Source organism: Labrus bergylta, chromosome 21 (genome assembly GCF_963930695.1).
Source record: "Labrus bergylta chromosome 21, fLabBer1.1, whole genome shotgun sequence".
NCBI classification, from domain to species: Eukaryota; Metazoa; Chordata; class Actinopteri; order Labriformes; family Labridae; genus Labrus; species Labrus bergylta.
The window spans coordinates 14,627,311-14,641,810 of record NC_089215.1 but is presented as its reverse complement, the minus strand read 5'-3'; the positions used below and the strand labels follow the sequence as shown (position 1 = coordinate 14,641,810).

General features: G+C 42.3%; 1 protein-coding gene across 10 annotated transcripts in view; it reads right to left on the bottom strand.

The window, feature by feature from the left end:
• Positions 1–14,500, bottom strand: part of LOC109988614 (protein shisa-6) — an 84,006-nt gene that overhangs the window by 16,768 nt on the left and 52,738 nt on the right. For 6 of the 10 annotated variants that reach the window (XM_029278553.2, XM_020640163.2, XM_029278558.2 and 3 more), the window contains exon 5: positions 13,047–13,085. The exons of the other annotated variants lie outside the window; for them this stretch is intronic. In XM_029278553.2, coding sequence (XP_029134386.1) covers positions 13,047–13,085 — 39 coding nt within the window. The remainder of the gene's footprint in view (positions 1–13,046; positions 13,086–14,500) is intronic. 10 annotated transcript variants of the gene reach the window in all.

The window sequence follows — 14,500 nt, the reverse complement described above, 5'->3', positions numbered from 1 at the left end:
CCACTAGAGGCCACAGTCCTTCATTCATCAGCCATAGGTTTGACCCCGATCCTTTTCCCCTCTCTCATCGGATCAATGAAGTCCAAACAAAGATGTTAAATTAAGGCTATGATGCACCTGAGGGTGGCGTACTGACTATGATTCAAACTCAAAGAAGAGAAACTGAAGTCCCCTCACAGTGACTTCATGAAGTAGGGCATGCATGGACAGGAAGGAGGGCAGCACGTTATTAAGGCTGAATCAGTAACATGTCGTTTTCTTTTTTTTAAATTGGTTCTAAAGAACTCTCTGCAACAAGACGTATTTGATTGGTTTTAATGGTCAATTTTGTTTCCTAATTGAGGTGTTCACAGAGGATTCTTTTGTTCTTTGTAGTTACACGATGTGTGGCTCCATATTAACAAAGATACAGATCGTCAGTGTTATAAAAAGCCATGAGTGCAACAATAAAGAAAACAGCTGATATATTTTTATAGACCTATTTCCTCTGTCTTTCACTTTCCTCCAAATGAAGCCTGATTGTTTTTGAGGGGAGGAATAAAAAGACGACTGTTGCTCAGGTATATGAAGGTCATCTATCATCTCAATGAGCCGAATTAAATCAGTTATTGACACGAACACTCAGATTGAGCCTCAGCTACCTTCACTTTTATTTAAAGCAAATAAAACAAGTCCTTTTAATTTCTTTCTTTTTGTATTTTGCGTTTCTAATTTGAGAAAATATTTATTTACATTTCCACAGCAGCACTAATTCAAGCTCTAACCAGCAGTGACTGTCTTCTGTGTTGTCATCTGTTACAGCAGAGCCTTTTTAATTTCCAGCTCTCAGAGTAAACACCAGTTTGAGCTACTCGTGTGCCCATCGTGCCGTGCAGGAGTGTGTGTGTGTGTGTGTGTGTGTGTGTGTGTGTGTGACACACAGTGTGATGCAGTGTGCAGAGTCTCAGCTGGCTCTGCTCTGTGGAGGTGCTTTAGTTGAAAGATGGGACCTTTACTGAGCCCATTGTACTGAGAAAGGTTGATGAATGACAGCTATTCCCAGCAGTGTGTAGGACCGTGTGTGTGCGTGAACGTGTGTGTGTGTTTGTATGTTTGTATGGAGGAGGAGGAGGCAGCGATAGATGCAGACCCCGTCGCTGAGTGTTGCCGTTGCGACTCGTTCCTTTGCTGTCGGCTGCTGTGCCTGTTTAAAAATGCATTAGATCCGACTGCTGAAACGTCCATTTACATCTGTCACACTCGTAAAAGTGTGTATGTGCATGCATGTGTGTGTGTGTATGTGTTAGGGGTAGTGTTCAATATTTGCTGATGGATGAGATGTGTCTTCCTCTTTGCTCATTTTAAATCCTTAAACAGAAGAGATGATTCACGATCATCTGAGACGGTGTTTCCTGAACACATTGAGGGTTCAGGATTGTATTATAAAGATTAACATCTGTTTATCTACTAGCCGTGTAACTACAGTTACATACTGTACCCTGCAGCGAGGATGTTGAAGCTCTTTAAAAATGTACATTTATTATACTTCCAATGGTTAAAATAAACGGCTGCAGGAATAGTTTTGACTCTCTCCTCTTTGTGATTATCATTTATTTAACAATCGTGCTACCTCTGTAATTAAAGCAGCAGGAGAATGTGCAGAATACAATTACATAACAAAGTCACAGATGTTTGACTGAACCCTCTGTTTTGACTTGAGGACAAATCAACAACAATAACAACAACACAAACCCACTCCTACCCACACTCTCAGGTTTCTCCTGCCAGCTATGAATGCAGGTATTCAGTTGAATGAAAATGGGTTTTGTAATAAACAAAGTAAATAACCGAGCACTGTTGTGTCCTTTAGGAAGAATGTTGTAAGACATCATCCACAAAGATGAATAACTCTCACTCTTCTCTTTTGAACCAATTTCACACGAGTAAAGAACTGAAAATGTAAAAGCAACAAGAAGTACCGTTTCCACCTCCAAACAGTCGTTTCAAAGTAGCTCTCGCAGAACAATGACTTCCAACAGAGATTGGCATCTCTCTCATGTCCACAGAGCGCCCTGATCGCCTGTTTTCAGCACAATGTAACTTTGGGGCGCGGTCACACTGGCCATCCGTTCGTTTGGCCAGTGTGACCGATCCGTGCCGTGCTCAGACACGGTACACTTCCTTGGCTTTGGCACAGTACAGTTCATGCATGAGCACAAGCATGCAGTTACACAACTCTGACAGCCTTCATTGTGGAGAAATCCAGAGTTTCACTGCCGTATCTGACTAACATGACTCAATATATGCCACACAGTAGCTGTCATGTTCTCTGTGTTGTTCTCCGATGTGCATACGCAGACTTAACTACGCATCCCTTTTTTTTTTCTTTCTCTCTCTCCATCTGATTCCACCTGTTTGTCAACTCAGCACACTCAGCATGCATGTGTTGTATTATGAGAGGAATTTGTGCTTAGGCACGGATAGTCCTGTGCAGTGTGACCGCGGGCCGTGCCGGCCAGCGTGGGAATGACGCAGCGGGGGGCCAATCGTGCTTGAGTACGGCACGGTACGGATGGCCAGTGTGACCGCGCCCTTAGGCAGTGAGTCCCAGAGAAGTGAGTTCGTCTTTACGGCGCTAGTTCACACAGCAGCCTTCAGCTACAAAGCAGCCAGTTAGCCCGTCTCTGTACTTTTTGATTCAACAGCTGAGAGGAAGAGGAAGAGGACGGAGATGGAGGAAGATAAGAAGAGAGAGAGAGAGAGAGAGAGAGAGAGAGAGAGAGAGAGAGAGAGAGAGTCTGACAAGAGGAAATATTGGACAGGCTTTTACACGTTGCAAAGAGGTTGGCAAAACAGTGGTCTGAAGCTAAGCTGGTTATGTAAATGGTCTTGAGCTTGTATATTTATTTTCTAGTCTTCTGACCCCTCAAAGCGCTTTCACACCGCATGTCACACCTACACATTCACACCTACACATTCACACACTGATGGGAGAGGTTGCTGTGTAAAGTAACTAATACAGTCATACACATTCTAAATAGAGGGAGCAATTTGGGGTCTTCAGACATGAGGCTGCAGGAGGAATCGAACCCCACCCCAGACCTTTTGGTTAAGAGGCGACCGACTCTACTAACTTAGCCACATCCGCCACTGTGTTATACAGTACCACGTTATACTGAACGCCTCAACAAATGTTGCCAGAGTGTTTTTCTCATGTTTTCCGGTCTGTTTTTTTTTAAAGCACTGGATTCTGACCCAAAGTTAGACAAGTTGGAATGTAAATAGCTGCATGCATATTTGCATATCTGCATATTTGATGAGTAATACCAGCATGCAGCACAGATAATTTAAGATTCAGAAATGTATATGATAAAATCTGCACAAAAAGATCTATTCACTTTGATTTTTTGAATTCACAGAAGGACAAACTTATGGAGACAAAAATGTCACAGAGCGGGTCCCCCTGGTAGAGGAACTCATTTGGGGGGGGGGGGGATAATGTTTCCTTTAACAGTCAGCACAGCTCTCTGCCTTTAACTTCAAGTACAGCAAGCAGACAGCATCATGGACCGATACTATACAACGTTCTTGATCTCTGAGAAGTTTGGTCTCAATTGGGTGAATTCCACTCAAAAATGTTCTGAGGGGTCCAGAGAGACGAATCGAGCCGAACGGTTCACTGAGAAGTAGCTTATTAAGATCCTGGACCACCATGTTCAGTGATCCGTCTTTAATCTGGGGGCCAATTAACCTTATTCAACGATACTCCCAGGACGATCTGACCCCCAAACCTCTCAGAGCCACGAGGATCATGATTGGCTCTGAGCGACCATCGCACAAATCCCCTCACTGCCTTTCTCAGCAACTACTTTCTTGAGCGGCATCATGCTAACGGTTGTGTGTTCTGTCAGCTAACCAGCATCCAAAGGGTAGCTTGAGACAGAGTGATCAATAGAGGGAGCACCAAATTAACCATGTTAGATAACTGATGTTATCTCCTGAATTTGTACGACACTGAGGGGCCGTGATGAAGCTCCCGTAGATAATGGCCAAGAATCAAAACAACATGGCATTTTTTCTGTGTTATATAATTAAAAGACTGGAAACACTTCCAGCTTCCTTTTCAATAAATTCACATAGCAGACCGATTCAAAGCTGGTTCCGCTGTCTAACAATACCGAGGGTTTATTATTATATGATTGACGTGCTCTCCAGATTGTCGGGTTAAAGACGGTTGCTATTTAAATTGCTAAATGGATGTTTCTCTGTCAGTATGTTGATGACACAGCGGTGTGTCACTCAGATTTACTGTCTGAATAAAGCATAACTCAGTGATCAGTGGGCTGCAGAGAACTGAACTCGGACACTTTCCGCTGCACACAGGCGCCCTCACCTCCATGAGACGATTACTCACATCAAAGAAGCGATGTCCGGAGAATACCTCCTCACTGAGTCTGCATAATAGCATCCAGATGGCGCACAAGTGAGTCAGTGATGTGACATTTGGCGTGGCATTTTGTTTCTTATCACACTTCCAAACATCACATTCATAAACCGCAAACAGGGGAGGCAGAGCCCGCCGATGAAAACCTTGAACCCCATGCAGAGGTCTGCAGAATCAATCGCGATTACAAGCTGAAAGGCATCTGGGAAACCATCAGAGCATCGATTACTTGCTCTATTATTATTAGCATTTTGTCTAACAACTGGACAAGCCCGTGATATCCAGAGGATAATCTCTGTGGTTTGGGTGTGTGTGTGTGTGTGTGTGTGTGTGTGTGTGTGTGTGTGTGTGTGTGTGTGTGTGTGTGTGTGTTGACGTTGACCGTAGTCTCTTGACATTTTATGAACAGGGATGTCATTCTGACAGCAGAGACGAAGCAAACGAAGCTCTGACAAACATCCCATCCGTCTCGTCAGATCAGTGACAACTCAAAGACAACATACAAACAAACGAGGTCATCAGAGGGCTTTGCAGGAACAACTGAGCAACCTCCAGATGTGAGCAACAGAATCAACAAGGCGGGCAATACCCAACGCAACACACCAGGCCTCATTCAAACATCATGTTAGACAACTGAAGGAAAGCCCAGGACAAAGAGAGGTGAAGTCTCCTGAATGCACACGCTTCAGGCCCTGACACACCAAGCAGACGGCAAAGAACTAGTGGCGACGAAGGCTGCTTGTGGCGTCGCCTCACGTCTTGGCCAAAAAATTGCACTTGAACACACTACAGCCGACGGCCAACCACCACGTACGTTCTGCACATGTGTGAGAGGCAATAACTCTCCATGCCAGCAGGCGGCGGTAGTCTGTTGTTATGATACGAGAAGACCATTTTCACACCGCTGTCGCTCACCACTTGTATTATAGGTAGCCTACTAATGGAGAATAATGTCTGATAAAAAGTTGAAAATGGTGCTGGCGTTGTCAGCCCTTGGAGAAACCGGGTGAAAGCATGGATACTACAGCAGCATGCTCAAGGGGCTTTCCTGAACCTGTGACGAGAGCTGGAGAGAAATGAAACCTCTGAACAGCCAATCGAAGAGATTCCGCTCACCAACGTTGATTCTACTTGTCGAATCGGCCAAAAAAATACTGATGCTTCTCTGTGAGCTACAAAAGCAAACCAGACCGTCCAGAAGGAGTTGGATTATTTCTATAAAGTTTTTTTTAATGTCACTGCAGCTACAAGGTTGGTGTCATTTCCTACACATTTTTTAAATACCAAATGGCTTTGTTGATCTCATTAGCATGGATGTTTGAGGCAGCTTGTCCGTAACACACGGCAACAAACAAACAAACAAACAAACACACAAAGAGAGCAGATAAACCTTTAATTAGGAGCTGAATTAAATGAGAATGAATAAAATACTTAATGAACAGACGTGATAATAACACAATAAGAGGAACATTCAGCTATCAGAGTAACAAACTTCTTGGTTTAATCTTTCTGACAGAGCGGGTGAGCCATTAAGAAACGTTTTACGAGCAGGTAAAAATTAACGACGCCCTGATGGCCACAGATGATTCACCTCCATGAACATGTCCAGAAGAAGCTCCAACACCTGCGTCTGTTTGGACAACTTGTTGAGTTCAGATCTCTTCGTCTCACTTTGTTAACCTTTGAACAGATTTTTAGAAATGTTGCATTCAGGGACAAGTCATGCAGCAGCTCAATGCTTTGGAAATGTAAACTATGAGTGCATATGGCGCCATAATCTCACTCACAACTACTACGATACTGCAGCTTTGTCAGAGACCTTTACATTCAAAACAGTCTGGATACCACTGAAGCATTTGTTTGGCTAACGCAGGTCTCTGCCGACAAGTTAGCAGAGATAAATATGCAACACCTGGTTCCAGTTTTACAATAAAGCAGTCAGGTTGTGGATTTGGAAAAGATCTGAGTCCTTTGATTTCGTACCAAAGAGACTTTAGGGTTTTGGAAATGACGATTGTTTGGCTTAAATTAGCACTGCTTGTTACTCGACTAACAAACATTGAGTAAATGAGGCAACATCTGCGACTCGAGCTGCACAGATTTTACTCTGACAGATGTCATTCAGGTCTCTCCCTCTGTTCTGCTCTGCTCCGACTGGAGGTCATCACTCCTCAATTAGTGCATTTAAAATAAATCTATGAGGAGTGATGAGGTCGGAGTACATTCCACAATTTCAACGGTTTCATAACGTCACTAAAAAGGGTGTAAAAGTTATTTATCTGTTATTGTTTAAAAAGAATTGCGTTCTGAATCAGTCTTGTTGACCAATCTATGTCCTCCAACCTCCTCTCTGTACAGACTTCTGGCTCTTTGAACCACGCCACGCGATGTCAACGACACATCAACAATACACTCAACAACAAGATCGAGTCAAGGGGAGCCCGAAGCGTCATATTTTGAAGCATTGCGACACTGAACATGTCAGTGTTTCTGATGTCTTGGGAGTAAGAACAGGCTGAGTATGATGGGGATGGTGGTGCATACAGAGAGACAAACAAAACAGACAGACAGGCCCAATTTAATGGACACCCTAAAGGCTTGGTATCTCTCTACAACCTAGAGGAGAGGGTGGGGGTGGGGGTGGGGGGTAAGGGGATGTGGGGGGTGAGTACAGGACCACAGAGACAGAATTGATGTGGATGAGGGATAAACTGAGACAGGGAGCAGATAAGAGAAGGAAAAGTATGAAAACTGAGGATGTGTTGGAGCAGTGGGATGAAAAGTGGAGAGAAACAGCAGCATGGGCCAGTGATCACAAGGCAGCCCCCCCCCCCCCTCACCCCCGATCTATTAGAGAGTCCTCCTCAGCTCTCTGCTCCACTCTCCTCATGACATCCCTCTCTAAAACCAACAGCCCTGCCGTCCCATTAGCCCTGCCAAGTGTAGCTATACTGGAGTTTTGAAAGGCCCAGAGGAGGTGGAGGTAGCGGTTGGTAGAGGTACACACTGCATTGTGCACGTGTGTGTGTGTGTGTGTGTGTGTGTGCGTGTGCGTGTGCAAAATGTGTGTGACAGGTATGAATGTAGATGCCTCAGCTGACAGCGCGGTGCCACCAGCACGTCCCTGCACTCCTCTCGCAGTGCAGGAAGCGGAGAAAAGGGGAGCCACCAAAGGCCTGACATTTAACAACTGACCAAGAGTGTTCACATTTAATCTCTAAATGTTAACGGGTATAATAGCCCCTCTTCAGTCGGTTAGTGGGGGACAAAGCTTTAGGCCCCTGGACGCGAGAAGCCCCCACCTCCTCATTGATTTCTCGGGCGGAGCAGGAGGCTTAACTCTGACCTAATTACAGCTCGGGTGATAATGCTTATAAGTTATATTTATAGCTCGGCTAATTTTAGCTTCCACTGCTCAATCTTAAGTGAACGGCTGCTTGGAGACTTGAGCTTACAACATAGAATTACCCTGACAAAGGCTTAACCTACATCTCTCAGTGAAAGTCTCATTTTTATAATTAATGTCTGCTCCACTGCTCTTATGTTTAATAGAATTCAAACTACAGACTGTTTGTTAGAAGTGGAAGTCGGTTTCCAATTTCAAAGCCAATGCAGAAGTGCCTGAAACCTACTTTTATTGTGTTGACCAGCAGAGGAAGAATCCTCTGGTTTCAGAAAGAAGTCTTAAAGCTGTCCAGTACAGTTTGGGATGGTAAACCCTGATCTTGCTTGCTTGACAGCCAACTGTACCCTGACTTGGTAGGCAGGATGTAAGTTGGATGTTGATAGCCGCATCAGCTAGTGTGACATCATATCATCATAGCAACACGACACAGTGTAGCCTGCAAATAAATATAACGAAGAAGAAGAACGTGACGGAAACAAAGGGCCACAATAGAGGACGTCCGGCAGAGATGTTAACCTTAAGATGCTCCCGCTGCTTCCTCTGCGGTGTATGAATGTGTAAGTATGGGATTAGTTACTTCTGATGGTCACTTTACCCAGCAGCCTCTACCATCAGTGTGTGAATGTGTAGGTTTGACCTCCAGTGTAAAAGGCTTTGAGCAGTCAGAAGACTAGAAAAGAAATAAACAAGCTCAAGTCCATTTACCATTTACATCATCAAGAGATTTAAAACATGACAGACTTATTCTGCACATTTGATACTACTTCGATAATACTGACTTTACTGCAAAGAGCTCGTAAAGTAAAACCCATTTTGAAAAGCAGCTATTAGAAAAAGGAAAGTCAATAAGGATCTGAAAGTGTAATACAGAACTACTGCAGCATAGCATGAACTGCTCGCTGTCGATAATATAAGATGAAATACTTCCCAAGAGTCGATACTTGCAAACAAACAACAAGCAACAGTGTCTTTACAGATACCACAGACTTTCAGTTTGTCCTTTCTTATCTCTGGAGTCTGGTTTGACAACAGCGTGGTATGACATAATGTGCTGACTAAAAAGGAAAGGATGAATATGCAAAACCAAAGGTAACAAGACTGAAATAATGAGCTGTGTGGGACGTTTCTCTACGAGCCGTCTGAGCAACTGACATCCAGACCCTCATCATAATTTAACATCCATTTAATTTCAGTTCTTCACCACCAAAGCCATCAGACAAGCAAATCATGTTTTTCTCTCCAACTCCAGAGAGCAAACCTTAAACACAAGTTTCTATAATGATTCCGTTAAAGCTGCAGTAATACTTTTTTTCTCCGACTGTTGAGAGACAGGGACAAATTAAACATCACAAACCAGTCTTATATTTCTATATAGTAGATATACATAATCACAGTTACCATATTTACATATCAGGCAGACACAGGTCGTGTTGTCTATCTAGCACTGCTTTTGTAACTGCTAAGGTCCGTCTCCTGCCCTGAGTCATAGAGCCCCATGTTAAAATGTCCAACTTTACAGCTGCAGTTCCTCCAGTGTCCACTAGAGTCTGTCTCCTGCAGTGAGTCAGTCCACTGCTCTAAAGAACAAAGATATATCCTTGAGACCCTTTGCTTTTATCAATACCCTGAATGTAGAATATAAAAGTAAAAGCTGCCAAATATAAAATAATTCTTCATAATATCCATTTTCATCTCTAGAATGAAGATTCGTATGAAAAATTAAAACAGAACGACTCACACTGTATTTCCACCAATGGGGATCAGTGAAGCCAAATGCTGGACCCAGAACACCTACGCTGTTTTTCATGGCTGTTGCCAGTCACTGTAGCTGCACCCCCTTTGACCTGAGATGCACCCTAAGTCATTTTGTTATCGAACCGGGTCTGCCCTTCGAGCATCACTGACATCCATTTTAAAGTCAAGTTTGTGCCCGATTAATCTCCATAATGTAAATACCTGCCATCGTTAGCTTTGTTTTCAAATCTCTGATTGCTGGTTGGACATGTAAACACTCTGTGGAGCTAAGTCAAAGGGTTATTTATTTCTAGTTTAAAAAAATGAAATCTGTGCACATATAAAATATAAATTAACCCCCAAAAAAACTGTACATTCAACTGCGGGCATTGCGTCGTATTTCAGCGTCATAGAAGTAACAGAGGATGCAGTGCATTCAGCAGCTCTGCAGAAACAAAGGGGAGCAGTATGTGGTGGAAAAACACCATCAACACTTCAACAAAGTACTGAAACATAAAAAAAGAATCATTGCACCACATCACTTCAGCACAACACTGCAGCATTATCAGCCAGTTTAGTGTTGGCACTAGAGGCCCTCTGTTTTAAGGAATGCCATTTCAGATATATTCTTCCAATTCCAGTTTTTATAGGTTTGTAGTGGTGCTTTGTATACCTAAAGTCTGCAAATACTGTTTATTGCACAAAGGCTGCATGTCAGATTATCTACAGCACACGTCTGCTAATGAGTAAAAAACAATTAACACATGTTTTGTGTCTGTAGAATTGAATAACAACGCTGATATCTTTCTGCATTCATAGATAACTCCGTTAATGAGAGGCACTCGAGCTACAGATTACAAAGTTCCTGTGTTCCTCAAGTGCAATAAAAATCCCAGTCCAGAGTGTCTCTATCCATACTGCTAGTAAGTATCGCTCCTTATCTCATAACTCACAATCACCCCCTAGGCACCAGAGGCCAAGTAGTTACTGGACATGTCAGAGCCTCTCCACTTTGACAAATGTGGCCTGATCGTCACAGCAGGGACGGTAGAGGGCAGGAGGTCGAGATGGACTTCATAGCTAGCTCATTTTGAAATGTGATAGACAGTGAACCCAGCGCAGACAACTGTGACCTGGTGTGTTAAAAGGCAATAAGAGATCCATTTGATTGAAGTAGTGCTTCATGATGTTCTTACAGAGCTCGTCTGCTCTTTCACTACAAAGCCAAAGTGACTCCAAAGGTAATAATCTCCCCTGGAAATCAAAAAGTGCAACACTTCGGCATTTTCATCTGCTGTCACATCGGAGAATAATACGCCAATAAAAAAGCCATTTCTCTCAACAGATGATTGACATACCAACCGAGTCCTTTTGTTGAAAAGCAGACTTCCTTTGAGAGGAGGCGGAGGGCGAGGAAGAGGTAGAGGAGGAAGAGGAGGGTCCGTATATCTTCAGCAAGGATAAGCACAGATTTATCTGATGTCTTCTTAAAATAAAAGAAGTAACATCATCAAAACTGCCTTTATCCATGCCTCTATAGACCAGCCCTCCTCTCCACTGAGACGGACAGAGTCGAAGACCACGCACACCAAAGAGGTTAGCACATTCAGTTCAGTACACACAGAGAAAGCTTCAGTGAAACAGTTCAAAACATACATTTCAAAGGGCAGGATTTAGCACATACTGGAATGGAACCAGTTGGGTTTTTAAGGCACAACACAATGACAAAATATAAAATGTGGGCCAGCCATAACAAACATCAAGAGGTACAGAATATTCTCATTTACATACACTATGTCCCAATTTGGTTAGCTTTTCAATAATGAGGCCCAAACTGTCCTCAGAGGATGGACTTTTTAGTTGAATTAAACAGAATACATTTTAGAGCAGTTTGAATTTCCTCTGGAAGGCTAGCCCACATTACTACACCATTGATTGAAACAGGAACAGATAGGGGTGAAACGGAACATGGATATGTTTTTTTACCTTTAACTGTCTTGTATTGTCTTGTTTTTGGTTTGCAGGGAGGATAAATCCCAAAAAGACAAAGTCTTAAACGAACAATTAATCACTGTTAGTCAGTTTGGCATAGTTGGATGAGTTTGTTTACATTACGTTTCTGCCCTTTGTGATGTCATGAAGGGAACATCTCCAAACAGCCTGTTTGAGCACACACTTTCAGAAAACTGGAGCAGGCAGAAGACGGAGAGGATGGACTTTTCTCATCATTGGGGGGTTTGTAGACAGACAAGAGACAAATATTAGTGTTAGAGGAACATGGTGAAGTGGATTTTGCATAATATGTGACCTTTAAAAACTGAGCTTTAAATAACTTTGTGGAAATGTGGACAAGCTTTACACAACTATAACAAATGTTGTACTTCTGTAGTACTGGGCTAGAATTCGCTAATATGTTGTTTAACTTAATTTATACTAAACCAGGAATTATCCACACCCCGAGCAGTACAGAGACCTTCGGAACTATACAGAGGCGTACTTGACTGTATTTTTACATTTCTGTCTGAGTACAAAATAAACATTAGAGGTCAAATGTGTCCATTAGTGACTTTTAGATGTGATGTCAGCGTATGTTTTGATTTTGAAAAGATAGATCCAAGTTTGTTTTTTGTTTATTTTTACTTACTTCTAGAGCTGCACTGTGAAAGTGGAATATTTGAATCTTAAGTAGAGAAGAGTGAGAGTCCACCTGTGTTTTATCAGTCAAATGTTTGAACTTCTGTTTCTTAGAGAGGAACGCATGAGCGAGCGTAACATGAAGAAACCTTTTCAATACGAGTCTCAAAATGACCTTGTAGTGATGAAGGACTTCTTGGGAGCAGAATTATCCATAGTTTTCTTCTTCTCTTCAAATTAACTGAAATTTGAACGGCTAAAATACCTGAACACCTGAACCTGAATGAAGCGTGCAAATTCTGATGCACACAAAGGAAATGGAATTAGGAAGACTGAAAAACTTGAGGGCATTGTACAGTTTAAATTAAGGAAATCCAGCATATTTCTTTCAGTTTTATGCTAATGCTAATGCTAATGACCTGCTTGTTGTTGCTCCATACATCAAATACAAGAGTGGTTCTACCTTTACATCCAACTCTAGGAAAACAAAGGAAGTGAGTGTTATGGGTGTAAGTGTAGATTAATTTTAAACATCTGCTTTCTAGTCTCAATACACATGCTTGTTGTACCGTTTCACCCCTAGAACCAGAACACACAGACCAAAGTACACACATGTACTCATCACACAGACAGGAGAGCTAAAGGTCAAAGGGGAGAATGCACAGGTTAGGGTTATAGAGAGGTTAACAGGAAGGCACTGCACTACAATGAACACTGCAGGTATAAGCTGCGTCCAAACACTGATCAGACACCACTTTGGCTAGATTAGAATTCATCTTTGGTTGGTTTGTGAACAGCAAGTGTTTAGAGGCAACTTTGACCCTTCTAAGAAAGAACAGCCATCCCTACCATGGTGACTCTGGGAGCGGACCGGCCAATGTTTTTCTCCTGGAAAACAGAACCGAGTGGTTATTTAATACATTTAGCCTGTGTGTTTGAAAATAAGACAGAACAGAGAGTCACATTTGAACAGAAAATAACAAAAAGGAATAAATTCCCATCACACACAGTCTTCTTTTTTACATGTTCAGCAGTTAGAAAAAAGTACAGCAACTTTATTTTCTGAATAAAAAATTCTTTCAGCATCAGAGTGTTGCCCTCACATTACAGTAATACCCACGTGCTGTGCCTTTATGCTGACGACATGCTTTTATATCTCTCAGTACAATCTATCAATGACAGATATCGCTTCACATATTTATTTTCTTCCTGATAAAGATTTTTCTTCATCTCAAACAAAACACCTTGTTAAAATAATGAGTAGTTTCTTTATCCATTAATCTGCAGATTATTTTATGATTAATTGATTCTTTGTTTATTGGAATAAATGAGAGTAAGCTGTAGAAAACGTCCCTGAACACAAAGAGACATTTTCAAATAGCTCCTTTTGTCACCACAACACTTCAAAGAAATCCATTTTTTTAATTACAACATGACAAAATGCAGAAAATGATCCTTGTTAAGAAGCTGAAACCAGCCAATGTTTGACATTTTTGCATGAGGAAATCACAACAGCCGTCAGTGTTGATCAAATATTTTTGGATTAATTTTCTTTCAATGGATTTAGCGATTAATTCCTGCAGCTTTACTGGAAATCAAAACAATTTCAGTGCTTGGATATTGATTGTGTTACATTTTATCTTCTCATAAACTAGTGGCTGATGTTTCCTGACACCATCACAGCACGACAAACAGCTTCAAGTCACCTGTCTCGGTCTTTCTCACCCACATACACACATATATATATATATATATACAGACACACACAAAAAAGAAAGCATACAATGCCATGAAGTGTGGGAGAAGACAAAGAGGAGTTGGAGTTTTGAGATTGGGGTAGAAGGAGGAGGAGAGGATAATGAGAAGAAGGGAGGAGGTGTGAGAAGTCGCTGTTGTTCCCGCACCCTGACACCACGGGGCTCCAGCCATGCAGCACTTTGATCCATCAATATCGATTTACCCTCAGCTTCTCACCGCCGCTGCCTCCCACACACCAACACACAGCAACAGGGACGCTCTGAACAATCTGCACAGCAGGGCTGACCTTAAACCCAGTAACCAAATGAACCTCCACAGTCCAGATTACACATGTGATAAGAGGTGGGGGCACTGCTGTAGGTTCACGGATGAGCATGAGTTGCAGATTTTTCCACATGAGCACACAGAATGTTTACATGGAAACCTCTGTGTTAAGAAGTATGTACACTTAAGTACAGAGATGTGCTGTTTTCATTACTTGAGTTCTGGCAGTGTGAGGCACACTCTTTACCTCGCTATATTAAATCTGATCCCCGTTTCCTTCA